General features: G+C 44.4%; 1 protein-coding gene and 1 non-coding gene across 2 annotated transcripts; both read left to right on the top strand.

The window, feature by feature from the left end:
• The first annotated feature begins 218 nt into the window (after positions 1–218).
• TRNAT-AGU (transfer RNA threonine (anticodon AGU)) lies at positions 219–292 on the top strand. The gene has a single exon. It is a non-coding gene; the product is annotated as a tRNA-Thr (tRNA).
• A 15,203-nt stretch (positions 293–15,495) lies between these two features.
• On the top strand, positions 15,496–15,870 carry LOC127543125 (sperm acrosome membrane-associated protein 4-like). Its single transcript, XM_051969151.1, has one exon. It carries the CDS (start codon positions 15,496–15,498, stop codon positions 15,868–15,870), a length of 375 nt encoding a protein of 124 aa, XP_051825111.1.
• Positions 15,871–19,578: the final 3,708 nt, after the last annotated feature.

Consider the following 19,578-nt stretch of genomic DNA (forward strand, 5'->3'; position numbering starts at 1 on the left):
TGCCAGGAAAATGCCAAATGGGGTCACCAAGAAAATTTACTCTTTAGCTTTTAAGAGTTCCCTAGGGCAATGAGAAATTAAGTGACTCAGCCAGAGAGAATAATTAATAAGGATCAGAGGAGAACTTTGAAAGGATACTCCCCATTCTGAGATAGGGAAAGGTAAAAAAAAAAAAAAAAAAAAAGGTTCAGAGGGATCTGAAATTTCCTCCTGACTGGGGCCTTGTAACTTAGTGGTATAAAGCTCCTGCCTAGTAAGCAGGAGATCCTGGATTCAAATCCCAGTAGGGCCTGCTCGCTCTTTGCAAGCATTTCAGAAATTTTTAAATTAAAAAAGTATAAATAAATTCTGATCATTTCTTCCCATACAGCACATCCCACTTCGGAGATTCTTGAGATAATGCAACTCTACTTCATTCTACAAAGAAGGAAACAAACCCAGAGAGATCACCTGCCTTGCTTAATCTCACACAAGATGCCCAAATTCAGCACTTTCATGAGAATTGAAGGAGATAAATAACGAAAAGTGTTTGACAACTGATAAAAGAGTGAGATAAATGGCAGTCTCTATGACTATCTCAGTAGAACCTTACAACAACAGGAAGGAAGGAAGGAAGGAAGGAAGGAAGGAAGGAAGGAAGGAAGGAAGGAAGGAAGGAAGGAAGAAAGGAAAAAGGAAAGGGAAAGGGAAGTGGGAAAGAAAAAGGAAAAGAGAAGGGGAACATTGAAAAGGGAAGGGAAAGGGAAAGGGAAAGAGGAAGGGGAAGGAAAAGGGGAATGGAAATGGGAAGGGGAAGAGAAAGGGGAATAAGAAAGGGAAAGGAAAGGGAAAGAAGAATAAGAAAGGGAAAGGGAAGGGAAAGGGAAAAAGGATGGGAAAGGAAAGGAGAAAGGGAAGAGGAAGGAGAAGGAGAAGGGGAGGAGAGGAAGGAGAAGGAGAAGGGGAGGAAAGGAAGGAGTTCCCTCAAGCTCTGGAAACAAGAGCATTTGTTTCTGGGCCTCTTGCCACTACCCTCAGCTTTCCTGGTACAAGATTACCAGTTCCACTACGTACAGATGGGTAAATTAGAATCAGAGCATATTCTTTTAGATTTAACACACCGATCAGGCGTCCTAGGCCTAGGGGCACATAACCCCCCCTTCTTTCTAGGCCCCAGGAAGGACTCTTCAGATTGAGGTCAAAACTTTCCAGAGCCCTCAAAGTGCAGATTTAAGGGGCCGGCCTGCCCGCCCATCCGTCCATCCCAGAATTCTGTCCACACACCTCTTTAGCAAATCCCCAGTCCACCCCCCTTTCTCTCTCCGGCCCTCTCTTCATTCTCTAGTTTATTTGAACAGAACTGCCTCTGGTCAGATAATAAACTCTTTTCTGGCCGCCCCCTGCAGTCCCTTCAACTCTTTCAAATCCTCTTTCTGAATCCAGTATCTCCAAACAGCTTCCCTTTTCTCACCGTCCCTGCCCCCCCTCTTTGTCCCAACCCCCCCCCCTCGGGCAGCAGCCCGCACAGATGTCTTGTAGCCGCCTGTCACTCACTGGCGCCATTAGCATTTGCAAAGCCCACATTTCCATCGCATAACTTTTCAACTATAGGGGAAACAAGGGTTACAATCCACTCCACAATGGAAATTGGGAGGGGGGGATTTCTTTACACCTACTCCTTTCTTCGCCATTCTTTGGTGATTACCAGTCTCCTAGACTAGGGGAGCTCAGGGCTGTGTGATTGTGGAGCCCCTTTGCAATCGCCCCGGCCAAAAGCGCCACATGACTGCTGTGTGCCCTGTAAAGGCCGGGATAAAAGAATGTGCTAATACAGACATTAGAGGGTTGCGAGAGCTCGGCTCCCTAAAGGGGGCACGGAGAGGGTGAAAGAGGCACACGGGGAAGCCCGCACAAGAAAGCCCGGAGTCAGGAGGGAAGGCTTCCGGGAGGAAGAGAACTGGGGGCCAAGTGAAAGGCCCAGCCCGCCAACTTGCCAGCTGGAGAGGCCCTCGGAGGCCAGCTACTCCAAGCCCCCTCACTTTAGAGATCATCAAAGGGAGCCCCACGGGAAGCGATTTGTCCGAGCCGCACAACACCCACCGGAAGTAGCAGTAGTCCTGTTTGACTGGGGGGGGGGATGAGATGTACCAAGGCGCAGGGATGGGAAACTGGCAAATTCCGGGCAGGGGACAATCCACAGCCACGCGGGGAAGATGGAAAAAACCAAGGGGGGGGGGGGAGACAAGTTCAAAGTCTGCTTTTTCTACTTCCCTTTTTCAGGCAAAAGTATTTCATTTCCTCGGGCTTTGGCTCCCTCCCTTCTCCAGTCGGACTAGGTCATCCATCGGGGTCACCCTGGGCGGCTTGCACAGGTGCTCCTCATTCTGTTCTTTGGGACCAAACAGTAAGTCTAAGGAATCCCTGGGGCACATGGCCCAGCCACAGTCACCCAGCTCTCCTTAAACCCTGCCTCCTCCCAGCCCTCAGCCTCTCCTTGGGCAGGTCCGGCAACCCATCCTCAAGGGAGCCTGGAGCCAGGCCCCCTACCATCCCCCTGGATGCTCTCCGGCTTGGCTACATCCTTCCAAAATGGCGGCACCCCCAGTTGGGCTCAATACTCTAACCAGGAAAAGAAATGAGTCATTAGGAATAATGAAAGTTTTGAGAAGTTAAAAGGGAGACCTGACAAAGAGGACTTTGAAAGGCAGGGAGTTTGAATCTGCTGCATGGGTAGCTCTTGGGCAGCAGAGAGAACACTAGGCTTAGAATCAGAAAGGTTCATATACCTGAGTTCAAATCCAGCCTCCGACTAGATTACCGGCCGGGTGATCCTGGACACGTCGCTTTATCTTGTTTGCCTCAGTTTCCCCATCTGCAAAACGAGCCGAAGAAGGAAACGGCAAACCACTTTGGCATCTTTGCCAAGAAAGCCCCAAATGGGGTCACCAACAGTCAGAGAGACCGATCAACCACAAAGCATTTCACGCGAAGCTAGTATCTTAATTTCCCCACTTGCACCGACAAATCAGGCCCCCCAGCTTGTTGGCTCTAATATATCCACAGGGCTCTCAGAGTCTGAGAGTCTGGGGGATATCGCTCCCCCGAGAGTCTGGGAGATATCGCTCTAATGTTCATAGAGCCCCGCTGGTGTGCTTGCTTCCTGGGAGATATCAATTAGACACCCTTAAGTAGCTTTTAGAGAGGGACATTGGCTAAAGTGATAAAAAGAACAGTTGACATGAAACTCCCCTCGCTATTCCCCCACCCCCCCAAAAAAAAGTCTGTGGCACATTTTCTCATAAATAAGTCCAGAAAACAGTCCAGCCCATAAGGTCCTCCTCCGGGAAGGAGAAGGGGAGGAAGACTGAGCTTGGGCCAAGGGCTCTGCTCCTTGCCCACCTCCTTCTCCTCCCCAAAGGATTCCTTCTCAGGGGTTAGCTTTCTCCTCTTTTTTTTTCAAATCTATGTTTTCTAGAAGCTGACCCCAAGATGTGGCCGTTTCCTTAGACAATCTGGACCCTTTTCCTGTAAACCCAGTTCAGCCAGGAATTTTGCTCCCATCATCTGTTTGATCGATTGAATAGAGATTTTGAAGCTGCTGCTTTAATTGGTTGAATTCAGCAGTGTTCTGACCTGATCAATGTATCGGGGTCAAAAGGGACAGAGTGATTTGGGACTGCCTCCCCACACATCCTAAAATCGGGATGAATTAACCTGAGGTTCAATGGGCCGCTCTGAGACAAAGAAAAGTCAAGGCAAGAATTGCAGACCTAGAGATTTGCCTGCCGGCCCACCCAGTAACACTAATGTTCGGCACGAATACTCAAAGAATACAGCATTGGAGGCGGGCCATTTGAGGTGGAACATATGTGTTAATACCAGGGGCTCCAAAGAGACTTAAAGGAAACCCTAATCCTAATTGGTTTAAGCCAATCTGTTGGAATTAGTCAAGCACTTTTCCCTGGTTTTAATTGAGGTCATTCTAAATTTTTAAACAACAGGGCCAAATAAATAACTTGAAGACTTATTGGTCTAAGGAATTAATCCCTTTTCTCCCTACCTCCCAAGGTGTTTGGTCCACAGCTGCTCTAGCACCTGCTCCTCGCTCTGTCCCTCACACAATGCTCTGGGCCCCTCTCAGGAAGAAGGATTGGAAGTTTCCCGGCGCAAGGAGCACCTGCCCAGCTGTCACATTTGGCCGTTTGGAAACCGCACCCACCCCAGCGGGCGAAAATATGTGTGCGTGTGTGCGCCCAGCACATGTGTGTCTATACAAACATACATATCTACACGTATAGTGCCCATGCTACAAAACAGGTCCATAGCAATAGAGAGGTGCAAAGATCTTATATTATTGTGTATTTTGTGTATTATATGTCTATGTAATAGACGTACATAATATCTATATTACACATAGTGTGATATTATTATATTACATATAATAATAGTATCCCTTTTATAGATAAACATAAATGTAGATCAGTCTGGATGTATGTGTACATCTGTGTGTGTGTGTACCTCTGTGACCTCTACTCACGCCATCACTCCCTGCTATCCTAGTCTACCCCTAGCATAACGTCACTTCCAATCTCAACCTCGCAGTTGAACAGTTAAACCGTCCTCTGCTTTTGAACCTCTGGATCTCTTGTCCCTTGCACTGGGAAGATCATCTCCAACCTCCATCTTTCACACTCCTACTCCCGTGCTGCTGAGGAGCACTGGGGAAAGCCATATAATCACACGAACTAGGACTGCGACGAATTCATGTTATCTAATCTCAACTGGGTACTCACTGCTGTGCAGCAATCCTTTTATTCCCCCTTGATTGGTTCTCTTTCATATTTTCCCTCATTTCTTCTCCAAACCTAAGCACAAGGTGAACAGTAGACTCTGATTGGCTACAGCCACATCTCTGGAACTGAGCGTGCATTTAAATGGCACTATTTGGCTTAGTCCCTTCTCTAGATTTATCCCTTCTCATCACATGACTTCTTCCCCACTAACGGCCTCCAATGAGAGGTCATTCTGTAGAGGAAGAGTTTGGGGCTCTCTCCCTTTGAGGCTGACATGTGGCATGAGAATATGACTTTGACCCTTTGCCTTAGTGTGAGTTGGTTTTGTTTTAGACGAAGGAGATCGGAATCTATGACCTCGGGAGTTCCATGAAAATTTGGGGTCCGAGAATTTGGGGGCTGACTTCATGCAGTCAGCTCAAAGTTAACACCCCGACCTGCAGGGCCCAAACCAGCAGAAGCAGAGAACCACAGAAACAAGGACTCTTCCAGGAGCAAAGCCAGGCTTAGAATGGAAATGGGGGGGAAGCGACACTATGTAGAAACTACATTAAGTCTAAGCCCACTCTTCCCAGAGACCAAGACAATAGAAGGAAAAGCGAGCTACAAGTGTGTGTGGAGCAGGGAGGAAGCTTTGTACTTCTAATATTATTATTTTTATATGAAGGAAATGTTTTTTGGTCAAAGCTGATTATTATCAAGCGGTTAAATAGAGTGCCACTCACTGGTGGCTAGTGGAATGGGGACTTGAGGCACAAGCATTAGAACAGTATCCCAAATACCCCAGGGTGCTCCTAGAACCCCGAGGGGAAGGTACAGCCAATCTTTCTCTGAGAGAGTGAGCCAAAGAATATTTCCTGCACTTTGTATTTACTTCTCATAATTACATGCATCCATCCCCACCAGAATATTAGCATCTTAAGGTCAACGACTTTCCATTTTTTCTTTGTATCACTAAAAACAAGGCATTGCCCATTGTTACCATTCAGTCATTTTTCAGTCATGTCTTACTGTTACTGACCCCATTTGGGAGGTTCTTGGCAAAGATACTGAAATGGTTTGCACTTTCCTTCTCATGTTACAGATGAGGAAACTGAGGCAAAGAGGGTGAAATGATTTATCTAGGGTCACCTAGCTAGGAAATGTCTGAGGCCACATTGGAACTCGAGAAGAAGAGTCTTCCCGACTCTAGGCCTGGCCTCCAATTCACTTGACCACCTAGCTGTCTGAATTGCTTAAACAAGTATTTGATAAATGTTTGGCACTTGATGAAGGAAAGGTCCTCGCAGTCCTAGTTCGTGTGATTATATGGCTTTCCCCAGTGCTCCTCAGCAGCACGGAAGTAGGAGTGTGAAAGATGGAGGTTGGAGATGATCTTCCCAGTGCAAGGGACAAGAGATCCAGAGGTTCAAAAGCAGAGGACGGTTTAACTGTTCAACTGCGAGGTTGAGATTGGAAGTGACGTTATGCTAGGGGTAGACTAGGATAGCAGGGAGTGATGGCGTGAGTAGAGGTCACAGAGGTACACACACACACACAGATGTACACATACATCCAGACTGATCTATATTTATGTTTATCTATAAAAGGGATACTATTATTATATGTAATATAATAATATCACACTATGTGTAATATACATATTATGTACGTCTATTACATAGACGTCAATTTATTACGTCTATTACATATTAGTCAATTTATTGACTAATTGAATTTGAATTTTCAGCTAAATGGAAGTTTTCCTTAACAAAATAAAAATGATCTAAGGAAAAAAAAAGAATCAGATTAGGAACCTTTCACAGGTAGAGGAAAGAATGATGAACTAAACATGGGACAGAGGTGAGCACAGAAGATAAAACCAACACAATTAGGAAGAGAAGGGAGATGGTCAATGAGGGAAAAAAATCCAGATCAAACATTTTGGATAAAGGACTATTCGAAGTTATACAAACAGCTAACAGTGAGTCATTCCCCAACAAATGAATGATGACTTATCTGATAAGAATATGAATAAACGGTTCTCAAAAGAATTACAAACAAATCAAAACAACTCAGAGATTTCACTCAGCAAACTGGGCAAGAATAATCAGTTTTGGAAAGGCTGTAAAAATATAAGCATACATTACTGACGGAGCAGTGAATTGGTCCAACCAATGTGCAAAACGGTTTAGAATTAAGTTTTTAAAAATCACTAAAATGGTCATAATCTTTAATGCCAAAATAATAACAAGAACAAATGGCATTTGCCAGGCGTTTTCAAAGTTTGTAAAATGCTTCATTTATTTAAATGATTTGATCCTCACAAGAACCCTCTGAGATAGTTACCATTATCATCCTTGATTTATAGATGAGGAAATGAGGGTTAGAGACATTAAGTGATACACCTAGGATCACATGGCTAGAAAATATGTGAAGGAAGGTTAAAACTCAGATCTCACTGGTAGACATAGACAAAAGGAGATGAAGGATAAAAGGAAAGGTCCTCCATTCATTGAGGCATCTTTTTTTTTTTTAATACAGAAAACAGAATGAAAGCCAGAAAAAAATGTACAAACAAGGTAGCTTTGAATATTACAGGTTGAATTTAAATACTTTAAAAGAAAAGTAAACTGTAGGCATTAGGGGCTTGAAATGTCACACATAATCCTCTTTTTCAGTTTTGCTATCTAATTGGAATATTTTGTATTACTATGTAATGGAAATGGAATCCACTGCTATGTAAATGGAATAAATATAAATGGAAACAACCATTTTGTTGATGTCTGTTGAGTCCAGAATTAAAATAAAAAAGAAGTCTCCACCAAGCCAAGCCTCAGTTTCCTCATCTGTAAAATGGGGAAAAATTGTTTTTTGCTTCAGTTGTGATTGTTAAGTTTAGGTTTTAAAAGTGGGCTCTGAATGTCCATGACTCTGTGGAAGGCATGAGTGCATGCCGGGAAGTCCACAGGAGGGGGCCATCAACCAAAGAGCCAGCAGCCAGCAGAAGTCACTTTGCAAGTCAGATTATTTACATGGGGGGGGGGTGCATAAAGATGTTGGAGGGGCAGGGAAGAATGTCAAATAACAAACTTGAATATCAGCTGAGAGATCAGGAACCAGGTAACAAACAGAAATTCAGAGCAGATCCTCTTCATTCCAACGGTTTTTTAGAGACACAGCAAATGTTGCATCCAGTGGTCTTGGTCAGGTAGAAATTTCCTTTCCTGCTGGTTCCAGGATACCTGCCACAAATCCTGTAAAGGTTCAGTTGTCAATTGGTGGTGCTACACAGTGAAGCTCAGATGTTCCTAAAGAAATTTTAAGTATTATAAAAACACAATTTAGATCATATGAAAGGGGCCCAAAAGTCACTTAGTCCAATTCCTTCATTTAAAGATGAGTCCCTGGTATATGAATGTTATGGAATATTATTGTTCTGTAAGAAATGACCAGCAGGATGAATACAGAGAGGACTGGAGAGACTGACATGAACTGATGCTGAGTGAAATGAGCAGAAACAGGAGATCATTATATACTGTATGAGGATGTATTCTAATGGAAGTGGATTTCTTTGACAAAGAGATCTAACTCAGTTTCAGCATCTACACCAAAGAACGAACACTGGGAAATGAATGTAAACTGTTTGCATTTTGGTTCTTCTTCCCGGGTTATTTTTACCTTCTGAATCCAATTCTCCCTGTGCAACAAGAGAACTGTTCGGTTCTGCACACATATATTGTACCTAGGATATACTATGACATATTTAACATGTATAGGACTGCTTTCCATCTGGGGGAGGGGGGGGGAGAGAGGGAGGGGAAAAATCTGAACAGAAGTGAGTGCAAGGGATAATGTTGTAAAAAATTACCCTGGCATGGGTTCTGTCAATAAGAAGTTATTTTTAAAAAATAATTTAAAAATAAATAAAGCTGAGTTCCAGAGAGCTGAAGTTATTTCCCCTGCCAAGTGGCAGGGTTCACATTGGAACTCTGGTGCCCAGACTATGTAGCTCAGTTCCTAATCATTCATTACATTTTCTATACATTATCTCATCTGATCCCTACAACAGAGAGCCTCCTGGGATAAGTACTACTATTATCCCCATGTTACCGATGGGGAAATAGGGCCTCAGAGGAGTAAAGTGACTCATCCAGAGTCACATAACAGTACTCTGTTTACAAGAGTAGAGCTTTTCAAAGATCCAATCCCTGCCTGCCCATCCCACCCACCATAACGTGATCATGGGTCAGGCTTAACCAACCCTGGATTTTCAAAGCCTGGGTCAGTAGAATCAAATTGCAGAGGCCTTTGATTCAGCCCAGCCTACCTAAGCACAAAGAAACTTTGGGGGATGTGGTGTTTTACCTCTTTGGCCATAACAGCTCCTGAAAGCAGCCTACTTCAGCATAGAGAGATGGGAAAGCTCTAGTGAGGAAATCCCAGATGTTCAAAATATGAGTACTTGGAATAAATACTAACAATAGCTCACATTTCTCTAGAGCTTTCAAACCTGCAAAGACTGAAGAGAACAAAAGGAAGTTCTGACTAGCGGGACAGTTTTGAAAGTAACATGTGGAATATATTGTATACTTTTGAAAGAAAGGCAAGGGACTGTGATATTGCTACATAGTTTCATTCATAGTCTTGTGTGCTTTGATGTTTGAATACATAGTAATAATAATAGTGAGTGCTAACAATGATACTTTAAGGTTTTACAAAGCGCTACATGTTCCAGATTTCATCGGCTCTTAACAACTCATGGAGGAAGGTGCTGTTATCCCTGTTTTACAGATAAGGAAACAGGTTGAGAGAAGTTAAATGACTTGCCCAGGGACGCATAACTAAACAAGTGTCCGAGACATCACTGGAGTTCAGAGCTTCCCGACTCTTGAGTCCAAGACTCTATCAGCTATGCCACCTAGTGGCCATATATCAAATGAAAGTGTTTGAATACAAAAATATATTTTTAAGTCTACATAACACTTATATACATTTTCTAATTTGATCATCATAATACATCTCTGCAAAGTAAGCATTCTTACTAGCCTCATTTCACAGATGGGAAACTGAGGTTCAGGGAAGGGAAGTGACTTGTTCAAGGTCATACAGATGGTACATATTAGAGTTTCTGATCAGATGAGTATACCCATCTTCCCAGGACAACATGGACAATTGTGCAGAGGCTTGCCATCCAAAAGTTAGCTTCCAGGAGAGTTCATTAAAAGCAGCTCACTAAAATAGTTTCCAGAGATCTTCTTCAATCTGGAAGGCACCCACAATCTTTCATTCTTGGAGTAGTGAAGCCTCAGTAAAATGAGGGGGGGAGGTGAATTGAACAACTTCTAAGGTCTATTCCTCTTCTAGATCTAAGTTCTTATCATCCTAAATCACTTCATTGGGCCTCAGTTTCCTTCTCTGTAAAATGAAGAGGTAGAACTAGATGGCCACTGAGGTAGGTACATCCCAGCTTGAGATCCTTTGATTGCAAGTCACTTCATATCTTTCCAAGAGGGTTTTTTTCCTAATCAAAATCGAATGTAGGGCATATCATTTTGAAATAATGTAATTTTAAAACAACTATTCATGTAAAAATATTTGATAAAATAATAAATGTCACCTTTGCAAGAAAAAAGTGACTTTTATATAGCTAATCTTTATAAATTATAAAATTATGTTTTTATGCTCATTTTATTTGCTTATACAATTTTAGTTAACAAATAGATTTAAAAAAGAAAGTCACTTCAATCTGTTTTATACCTGAGACACCTTCCAATTCTTTGTCAAGTATCCCATTTCCCCAATCTGAGATTTACCTCAGTTTCTTTTTCTATAAAACAGAAAGTGACTGGAGCAGAGGACTCTGAAGATTCTTTCTGGCTCTAGATATATAATACTAAATCGTATCTGTTCCTTGGGCCTCTGTTTCTTCATTTATAAAATGAGAATGTTGTGCTCACTTAAATCTAAGGTATGCTCCCCCAGCTCTCAGTTTATCTTACGAATTTGTTATAAATCAGGAACAAACTTTCTGGGAAGGCTTACCACTCGCTTTGTGACGTTCAAACGAGACTGTACCTGGGACAGAAATAGGTATTTATTTCTCCTGTATGTATATGTTGTATTTCCCCGAATAGACTGTCAGCTCCATTGGGAAGGAATAGTTCATTTTTATCTTTGAATCCCTAGTACCTAGCAAAGGGGCCTGACACAGGGCAAGCGCATAATCAATGTTTCTTGATTGATCTTCTACTCTGTGTATTTTGAAGAGATAGTCATATAGTGAAATGGATGGAAAGAGAATTAATCATCCTATAGTGAGATTGATAGAAAGAGAATTTGCTATCGTGTAGTGAAATGGATGGAAAGAGAACTCGCCATCATATGGTAAAATGGATAGAAAGAGAACTTGCCATCATATAGTGAAATGGAGAAAAAGAGAAATAGCCATCATATAGTGAGATGGATAGAAAGAGAACTCAGTATTGTATAGTGAAATGGATAGAAAGGGAACTCGCCATCATATAGTAAAATGGATAGAAAAAGAATTAGCCCTCATATAATGAGATGGGTAGAAAAAGAAATCGCCACTGGAAGCAGGAAGGCACCTAGAAGGGTGCCACCTAGGAAGATTTAACCTTAGTGCCCCCAAGCGTCTCCCTAATAATCTCAATTCCGGCTGGACTGGCTAGCTAACTTTGGAAAGGGAGTTTCCACTTTCTCATGGAGAAATGCCCACTGGTACTAGCCCGATACCTTGGAATGGGGATGACTTCATGAAACCATCCTTCCCCCATCTGGGTAGGATAGCTCTGTAAGGTCACCAGCTCCTGCTTTGTCCTCTTTCAGGTTGGGAGCAATTGAAAGCTATATAAAGATAAAATCCCAGGGGTATGTGTGGGGGGGTGAATATAAATAAATAAGATTAAATCCCAGAGTTGGAACCTTTCTTCTCTCTCCTACATCCCCAAAAATTTATTTAGAGGTGTCATGTTTCTTAGGGATACTTTGAACCCACTTACCATGGTATAAACATACAGATCATTTTTAGGATCATAGGTCTGGATCTGAAAGAGATCTCAGAGGCCAAGCCCTTTATTGTACAGATAAGGAAACTGAGACCCAGGGAGGTCAAGGGACTTTGTCCAAGGTCACACTGCTGGTACGAAGACCAGTGTTCTGTCCCCTGGACCAAAAGAGCCCTTCGACGCCGGCCACATTTTAAAATCGGAGCCGAAATGATTTCAAACAACATAGTTGAAACCTTTCCACGTGATCCCTTTTACATACAGTAGTTGCTTAATAAAAGGTTACTAAAATGAATCGAAACATCTATTTTTACTTTGGCCACCAGTGTAATGTAACCCATAATAACTCTAGAAGAGTTAAGGCAGATGAAATGTCGATTTTAAAGTAAGTTATAAAGCTCAAAGTGTCGGCCTAGTGGGACACAAATGCTCAGTGAAAGAGGGGAGAGAGTCTGCAGGTGGGATCACATGTGGAAAATTACCACCCCCCTTCTACCACATGGGGTCAGATTAACAGATGCCAGGTGCTCAAGGGGAGGGCTCGGGGACAGTATAATTCCACATCACACGGAGAGATTCGAAAAGAGGTGAGGGTGAAGGCAGGCAGGCCCAGTCCTGTGGGGGGGGGGGGGCAGAGGCCAGTCTGGACACACATGATTTGGGTAGGTTGGGCCCCAGCCAGATCCTGCTTATTCAGGCTGTCTCTGGAAACAGCTGTTTCTGGGCAAGTGAACATCTGGCTCGGAACTATAACTGGGAGTAAGATTTAGACTTCTGGACCAAGGCTTGAGCTACTAAAAAAGACTAAATGGCAAGGAAGGATAGATTATCCCGGGGAATTAACAGGAGGAAGCATGGTACAATGGTTAGAACACCGAACTAAGAACGAGGGAGATCTGGATTCGTATTTCCTCTCCGATGGCAGCTTCACGAATGAGCCTCCGATAAAATCAAACACAAATTAGGTTAAAGAGGACAAAACGAATGTCTGGAGAACTGCGTCAGATTTTGTGATAAGACCAGGACAGCTGGCCCCGAGTCTGGCTCGTGAGTCAGACTTTGGGAATAGGAATTGGGAAGAATTCAGAGCCAGGGTAGCAGGGTGGCCTGGCCTGATACTGTGCAGAAAAAGATAGCAGAAATTAGACTTATTCTGCTTGCTGCATGTCCCCCACCTTATCCCCTCCAAGAGCTGATGGGAGTTTTAAAGAAGCAGTTTTAGGCTTGATGCGGGGGAGGACCTTAACAAAGTAATTGTTATGATTTTGCTAAATTGATCATCATTTATTACTTGCTGAGTAAGAGAATGTAATTTTATTTTTTTGCTGAGGCAATTGTGGTTAAGTGACTTGCCCAGGGTCATACAGCTAAGAAGTATTAAGTGTCTGAGACTAGATTTGAACTTAGGTCCTCCTAACTTCAGGGCTGGTGCTCTATCCACTGCACCAGAGAATATAATTTTATATATATATACACCTCCTATGTATATGTACATATACTTCCCCTTTCTTCTTCTTCCTTTGCATGGTGAAATATTTATGTTTGGTGATGATTGTTACTTCATAATAAAAAGAAGGGAAAATTACTCAACAGGAGCTTGCCCTGAAGTAAAACCCCGGGAGACTGAACTTCCTCTCCCTGGAAGTCTTTAGGCAGGGGCCGGCTGACCACTTTCTGGGTTGTCGGGAGGGAGAATGGGTTGAATCGGAAGGCCGCTGATCTCCCTTCCAGTTCAGGCTGTGTGGGTCTGTGGAGAGGGCTCTTAGCTGAGAATGAGAGGAGGGAAGGGAGAGAAAGCTGCCCATCCCACGGCAGCGAGAACAGCGGGGAATGGCTAGGAAGAAGATTATCACTCCAGAGTCCCAGGAATGCTGGGCAATGAAATACAGGAAGAGGGGGAACAGTAAGAAACCATTTCCACACACCAGCGGTCTCAAAAGTGGGAGCCAGACTTGACCTAAAGGGTGCTACGGCCAGACCCCAAGGGGTGTGTGTGACCAATCAGGAGGGAAGATGGTCCAGATCGCATACTTCATGATAACCCACCAGAGGGCTTAGCTCCAACACTCCCCTCTCTGCCCCCTCCTTCCCCAAACCAGGCCTTCTTCAGCTTTTTCCACTCAGGACCCGTTTTTGCCCGAGAAATTTTTACATGAGCCCAGGTATATACGAATATAAAAGAGATGTACAGATCAAACATTTACCGATATCATAATTTTGTGACACCCATGTTCAGAGACACGACCCCATCGTGGCCCACGGTTTATAAGCTTTGCCCAAAACCCGCTCCCGATCCTCCAGTCTGAGCTGAGAATCCCTCTCTCGGGGATTTTATAACCCGGTTAATAGGTTAGTGTCCACAGCAGCAGCCGCACGAATGCCCTTTCCTCCTCATCCCCATCGGCACACCCTCAGACAGAAGCCCTCGGACTCCAGGGAGTCCCTCAAAGGGTCAATGACCAACGATTAAGAGCTCTGGATCCTCTCTCCCCTTTTTACCTCATACAGGACAGAGTCAGGCAATGAGCAGATATGAAGCTCCTACTATGTGTCAGGCACTGTGCCAGATTGCATTATCTTTCCCTTAAACCCACACTCAGATACTATTTCATCTTTTTTATATTTTGTGGGATTGGGGGAGGGGTTATAATCCACTTATTTTTTCTGATGGGGGTACTTGATCACACAAGTTTGGAGACCCCTGCTATAGAGAATTTGGGGATTAGACAAAAGGTACTCGAGGCTCTAAGGCAAGGAGTCATCCTGGCAGATGGCTAGGGAAAGTGGGCCTTCTTCCAAAGGAATAGAATTCAATTCAACAGCTACTTTTTTTTCTTTTTCTTTTTTTTTTTTGCTGAGGCAATTGAGGTTAAGTGATTTGCCCAGGGTCACACAGCTAGGAAGTGTTAAGTGTCTGAAGGCAGATTTGAACTCAGGTCCTCCTCACTTCAGGACTGGTGCTCTATCCACTACACCATCTAGCTGCCCCTTAACAGGTACTTCTTAAGGACCTAGTTTGTGCAGGTAACTAGATAGGGTAGCTTGGGGGTGGAGGGGAGGGAGGGTGCAGTCAGCAGAGTTGTCCATATTAAGTTGATCAACTCATGAGGAAATCTAGGGAAACGGAAACAAGATTAATTGAGTGAAAGACGGCAGAAGTTCTGAATGGCTTATAGAAGAAAATAAAGACCAAAATGAGAGTCGATTCCCCGCAGATCTGTGTGATTGGGCCCCCTGTGGGCATCCACACATCCCATTCATTCCACCATTCTTCCAAGGTTGTGGAAGGCAGGGCAAAGCCAATGACATCATAGAGCTTCCTCTGACCCAGAGCAGGGAGGGGTGCCTCTGTGAGGTCACTTCCCTTCTACAGAAACAAACTAGGGGCAGTTGGTACAGAAGAGAGCTGTGAGAAGCAGTTGCTGGCCAAGGGAGACACTGGGAACCGAGAGCTCAACCGACCTCCGCAGTTCAGGCAGGAGGAAAGGAGACTTCTGAAGGCCAGAGGCCTACCCGAGACCTTCGGCGGCCACCGGCTCGGAAAGAGGTTGACTTCGGCCAATAAAAAGACAGTGGTTTGGGCCGGTGCCTCGGCACCTGATCAGAGACGGATGGGTGAAGTGAATTGAAGGGTCCCCTGCCTAGCGGAGCAAGGTCCTGGGAGCCACGTACTCACTAGTCATCCCAATCCATTTTCCATCTTGACCATGGGCACTATGTCATCCTTCTCCTTGGGCCTGACCGTGGTCTTAGCCTGCATGGCAATGGTGGTTACCAAATACTGCTATTTTTGTGACATTAGCAATTTGGGTAGCTGTGTGAGCACTACTATTCTCTGCGGGGAAGAAGAGGAGTGTTACTTTGGACAAGGTTCAGCCTCGGGCCTTGGTCACATCACCAACAGAGGATGTGTGGAAGGGTTGTACTGCGGTAGGGAACAGTCTATCACTTACATGGAGACTACCTACAGTTTCATCACCCAGTGCTGCGAAGGGAATCTGTGTAACGATGGCCCTCCTGGACCAAAGCAAGTCTCCCCAAGCCTCCCCATCATCATCGCAGGGCTGAGCGTAACCCTGCTTTTGGCCTGAATGCTGGGAGTGTCAGTCAGCACAAGCCTACCACCGGTCCAATCCCATCGGCATCACCATTTCCATCATTTCCCCGCCACCTTCCCTTTACAGATATTCCCTCTCATCCTCTCTCCTGGTACCCTTGCCCCTTCCTATTTCTGAACGAATTAAAGTGGTTTAAGGCAAAGCCTGTGTTGGTTTCCATGACTGGTGGGGAGAAAGCCCAGGGGCCTGGCAAGGTCCCCGGGGGGGGGGGAGAGGAGGAGGAAGACAGAAGGAGGTAGGAGAAATCAGCCACAAGGGCAAAAGAGAAGCATGATAGTTGAGTTGTCCTCAGCTTCTGCAGGGTTTGAGAGGGCTTGGGAGTTGACATCTCCAGCTGGGAGGAAAGGGCTTCATGGGATGAGAAAAGTTAGGGATGAATGGGGGTGGGGGGTAAGGGGAGGAAGGAAGTGGGGGCAACCTAGAAAACCAAGGAGACTTGATGGCGGCAGTCTTCGAGAAGACAGAAGACCAGCTCCATTGTGGCTCTGATGACAAGTGCCACGCTCCTTAGGGGGTGGCAGAGAAGGGGAAGGGGAGACACTGACAAGCAAGCTCATTGTTCTCACCAGCTCTTTGATGGAATAATTTTCATCACAAGAATAGGAGAGGCAGACCTGAGTCCCTGAGCCACTTCCAGATCAGCTTCTTGGACCAGCCGGTTCCCAGGACCAGAGGCAGCTCCCACCAGGAGGCCGTAACCATTAGAGCTGTCCCCAAGTGGAAAGGTCTACTTTGATGGGTAGTAAGTTTATCTTCATCACTGCAGATCTTCCCAAAGATCCTGGATCCAGTTCCTTTTTTATGACTGCCATGGGGAGAGGGGGTTGGGGGGGAGGTGTTTTTGGTTAGAAAAGGCTTTGTAAAGGAGTAGTTAAAGTGAACCTTGTGGGATGGACCCATAGTTGGTGACTGGGAGATCAGGGAAAAGCAGAGGGTGTAGCACAAAGTGCCTCCCGCCCAGTAGCCCAATCAGGCTATCAGAATCCAAGAAGAGGGACTTTGGCTAAGTTAAGCTCCATTGGGGGTGGCCCTTGGGCCCTTTTCTTCACCTAGAAGAAAGGGGGAGGGGTGGAAGAAGGGGATGAGCCAGCAGATAAGGGATAGAGTACGCTGGGCGCACACCAGACCTGCTAAATAGGTTACTTTGAGTGAACATGGTTCAAGTAGGATGAAGCCCTGGATGCTGGATATGCTAAAAACCTGAGCTAGCAGGAGGTGGAACCTGGGGGGGGGGGGGCAGGTGGACTGAGCTCCCTCTTCCATTCCTGCCTTCTTTCCATCTAGTCAGGATGATTGCAGGCCCTCCTTCTCTTGGGGGAGGGGGAGAGGGAACAGGATCGGTGGCCAAGCTCCAGGTAGAGCTCCAACCTACCTTCCCAGCCTTATTTTGTTTATTACTTCCTATCCGACATGTTTTGGCCAAAGTAGCAACACCCGGTATCCCAGGCAGCCTCTGTACAAGCCGTCCATCTCTCCAGCCTGGGATGCCCTCTCTCTTTGCCTTTTGAAATCTATAATTCTATTGTAAGCTCAGCACAGGTAGGTATCTCCTACAGGAAACCTTTCTCAACATAACCCCCCCACATACACACACACATATACACACACCCAAAAATTTTTTTTAATTTCATTTTCTTTCTTCCTGGGACATAAAAAATCCATCATTTCTTTATATAAAAAATATTAAGTGTACATGAAACCTTTGAAGAAATATATAACATATTCAATTTAACAAGGCAATAACATATAATTCGTTTGCCCTTCTGTATTTTTTGTTTTCTTCTGCACATTTAAAAATGCTTTATTGATGTTCTTTCCTATCCGGCATCTATCGCTACCCACTAACCTACTTCCACCCCCCTTCAGAAAAGCTCCCCACCCCTGTAAAGAAAGATGTGTAGTCAAGCAAAATAAACAACACCTTGGCTTCCTCCTTCTGTCCCTAGAATCCAGGGGCCCGGAAACTTTGTTGTGTCTCCCGGACCCCTCGATGATCTGTATGATGAAACTTACACTTAGAATCATATTAGATACATCAAATAAAATACCTCGGATTACCAAATAAACCGATTATTAGTGAACCGTAACTATAAAACTTTTTTTTAATTCACGGAGCCTGTGTTAAGAAGCTCTGTTCCAGTCTATCATCTCTGCCAAGATAATCTCCCAGTCCCACCCGATTTTGAGCACTCTCTCTCTTCGCAAATGATCATATCATCTTAGGAGTTTACATGTTGTATGACAGGAAGTACAACAGAATCCACTGAAAACTGGTCTGGATGACAGGAAGACTTGAAGGAATATGTTTTTGCCTTCGCAGAGTACTTGTTGTAGAGTAAACACTTAATCAATGTTTGTGGATTGACTGATTTGAATTCGAATCCTGCCTCTAAAATATATTGACTGTATGGCCTTGGGTCAGTCACAAGTCCACAGTGTTCTGGGTAAATCTCAGAGTATAAGCCACAGAGAATGTGCTGACTGGCACTGGTAGAAATCTTTCCCTCCGACACTCAAGGCAAGGTCTTGATTTTTGTCCCGACACTGGACTTGGATGACTCCAGAAGAGCAAGGCTGATGAACGTACGGTTCTGTCTCACATAAGTCCGATCCGTGTGCAAGTCAAGTGACCCGTCAACCCACAACGTCATTGGTCTGCTTCAAAAACGAAGGTGAGATGGCAACAATGATGACAGCATCACAGTCCAGTCCCTGTTGTACACCCTCACAAAACTGTGTGCCCTTAGCTCTAACAATGCTACTATTGGGTCTATAGCCCAAAAGAGATGGAAGGGAGAGGGAAGGGACCTAAAGGCACAAAAATAGAACAGCTCTTTTTGTGGTGGCAGAGACCTGGAAACAAAGGGGGTGCCCACCAGTTGGGGAATGGTTGAACAAATCATAGTCATTGAAGATGACTCTTTCCAGCCTTATACCTTAGAACCCCGCCCTATCCTCTGACCAATGTCAGCACATTGGTTATCCTCTGTAAACCAATGGCACTGGCTTCCTTGCTGTTCCTCAAACAAGCCAATCTTCTGACTCTGGACATTTTGACTGGCTGGCTGCTCCTCAGGCTGGAATGCTTGCCCTCCTCATCTTCACTTCCTGACTTCCCTCAAGTCCCAGATAAAAGTCCATATTATAGAAGTCTTTCCCAACCCCTCCCCAATTCTAGAATCTTCCCTCTGTTGGTTATCTCTAATTTGTCCTGTCTCAATCTGGTCTGTACACAGTTGTATGCATGCTGTCTCTCCCTTAGACTGTGAGCATCTTGAGAACGGGGATTATCTTTTCTCTTTCTTTGTATCGCCAGCACTTTGTAGTATATAGTTGGCACTTAATAAATGCTTGTCGACGGTCTTGACTGAAACACTATTACCCTGTCAGAAATGATGAAAGGGATAGTTTCAGAGATGTCTGGGAAACTTGTATGAACTTATATAGAATCAAGTGAGCAGAACCAGGAAAAACATTTTTTATAATAATAACGTCTTTAAGACAGTTTTGAAAAACTAAAGAACTCCGATCAACTCAATGACCAACCATGATTCCTGAAGACTCATGAAACATGCTCCCTATCTTCAGACAAAGAGGTCATGGATTCTAGGTGCTAATTGAGACTTTTTTATAACACAGCCAATGGTGTAATTTGTTTTGCTTAACTTTGCTTAACTTTCA

The sequence above is a fragment of the Antechinus flavipes genome, chromosome X (genome assembly GCF_016432865.1).
Source record: "Antechinus flavipes isolate AdamAnt ecotype Samford, QLD, Australia chromosome X, AdamAnt_v2, whole genome shotgun sequence".
In the NCBI taxonomy this organism is placed as follows: Eukaryota; Metazoa; Chordata; class Mammalia; order Dasyuromorphia; family Dasyuridae; genus Antechinus; species Antechinus flavipes.

Coding starts and splice junctions, on each gene's coding strand:
- LOC127543125 (XM_051969151.1), top strand. CDS start 15,496: ATGTCATCCTTCTCCTTGGGCCTGACCGTGGTCTTAGCCTGCATGGCA.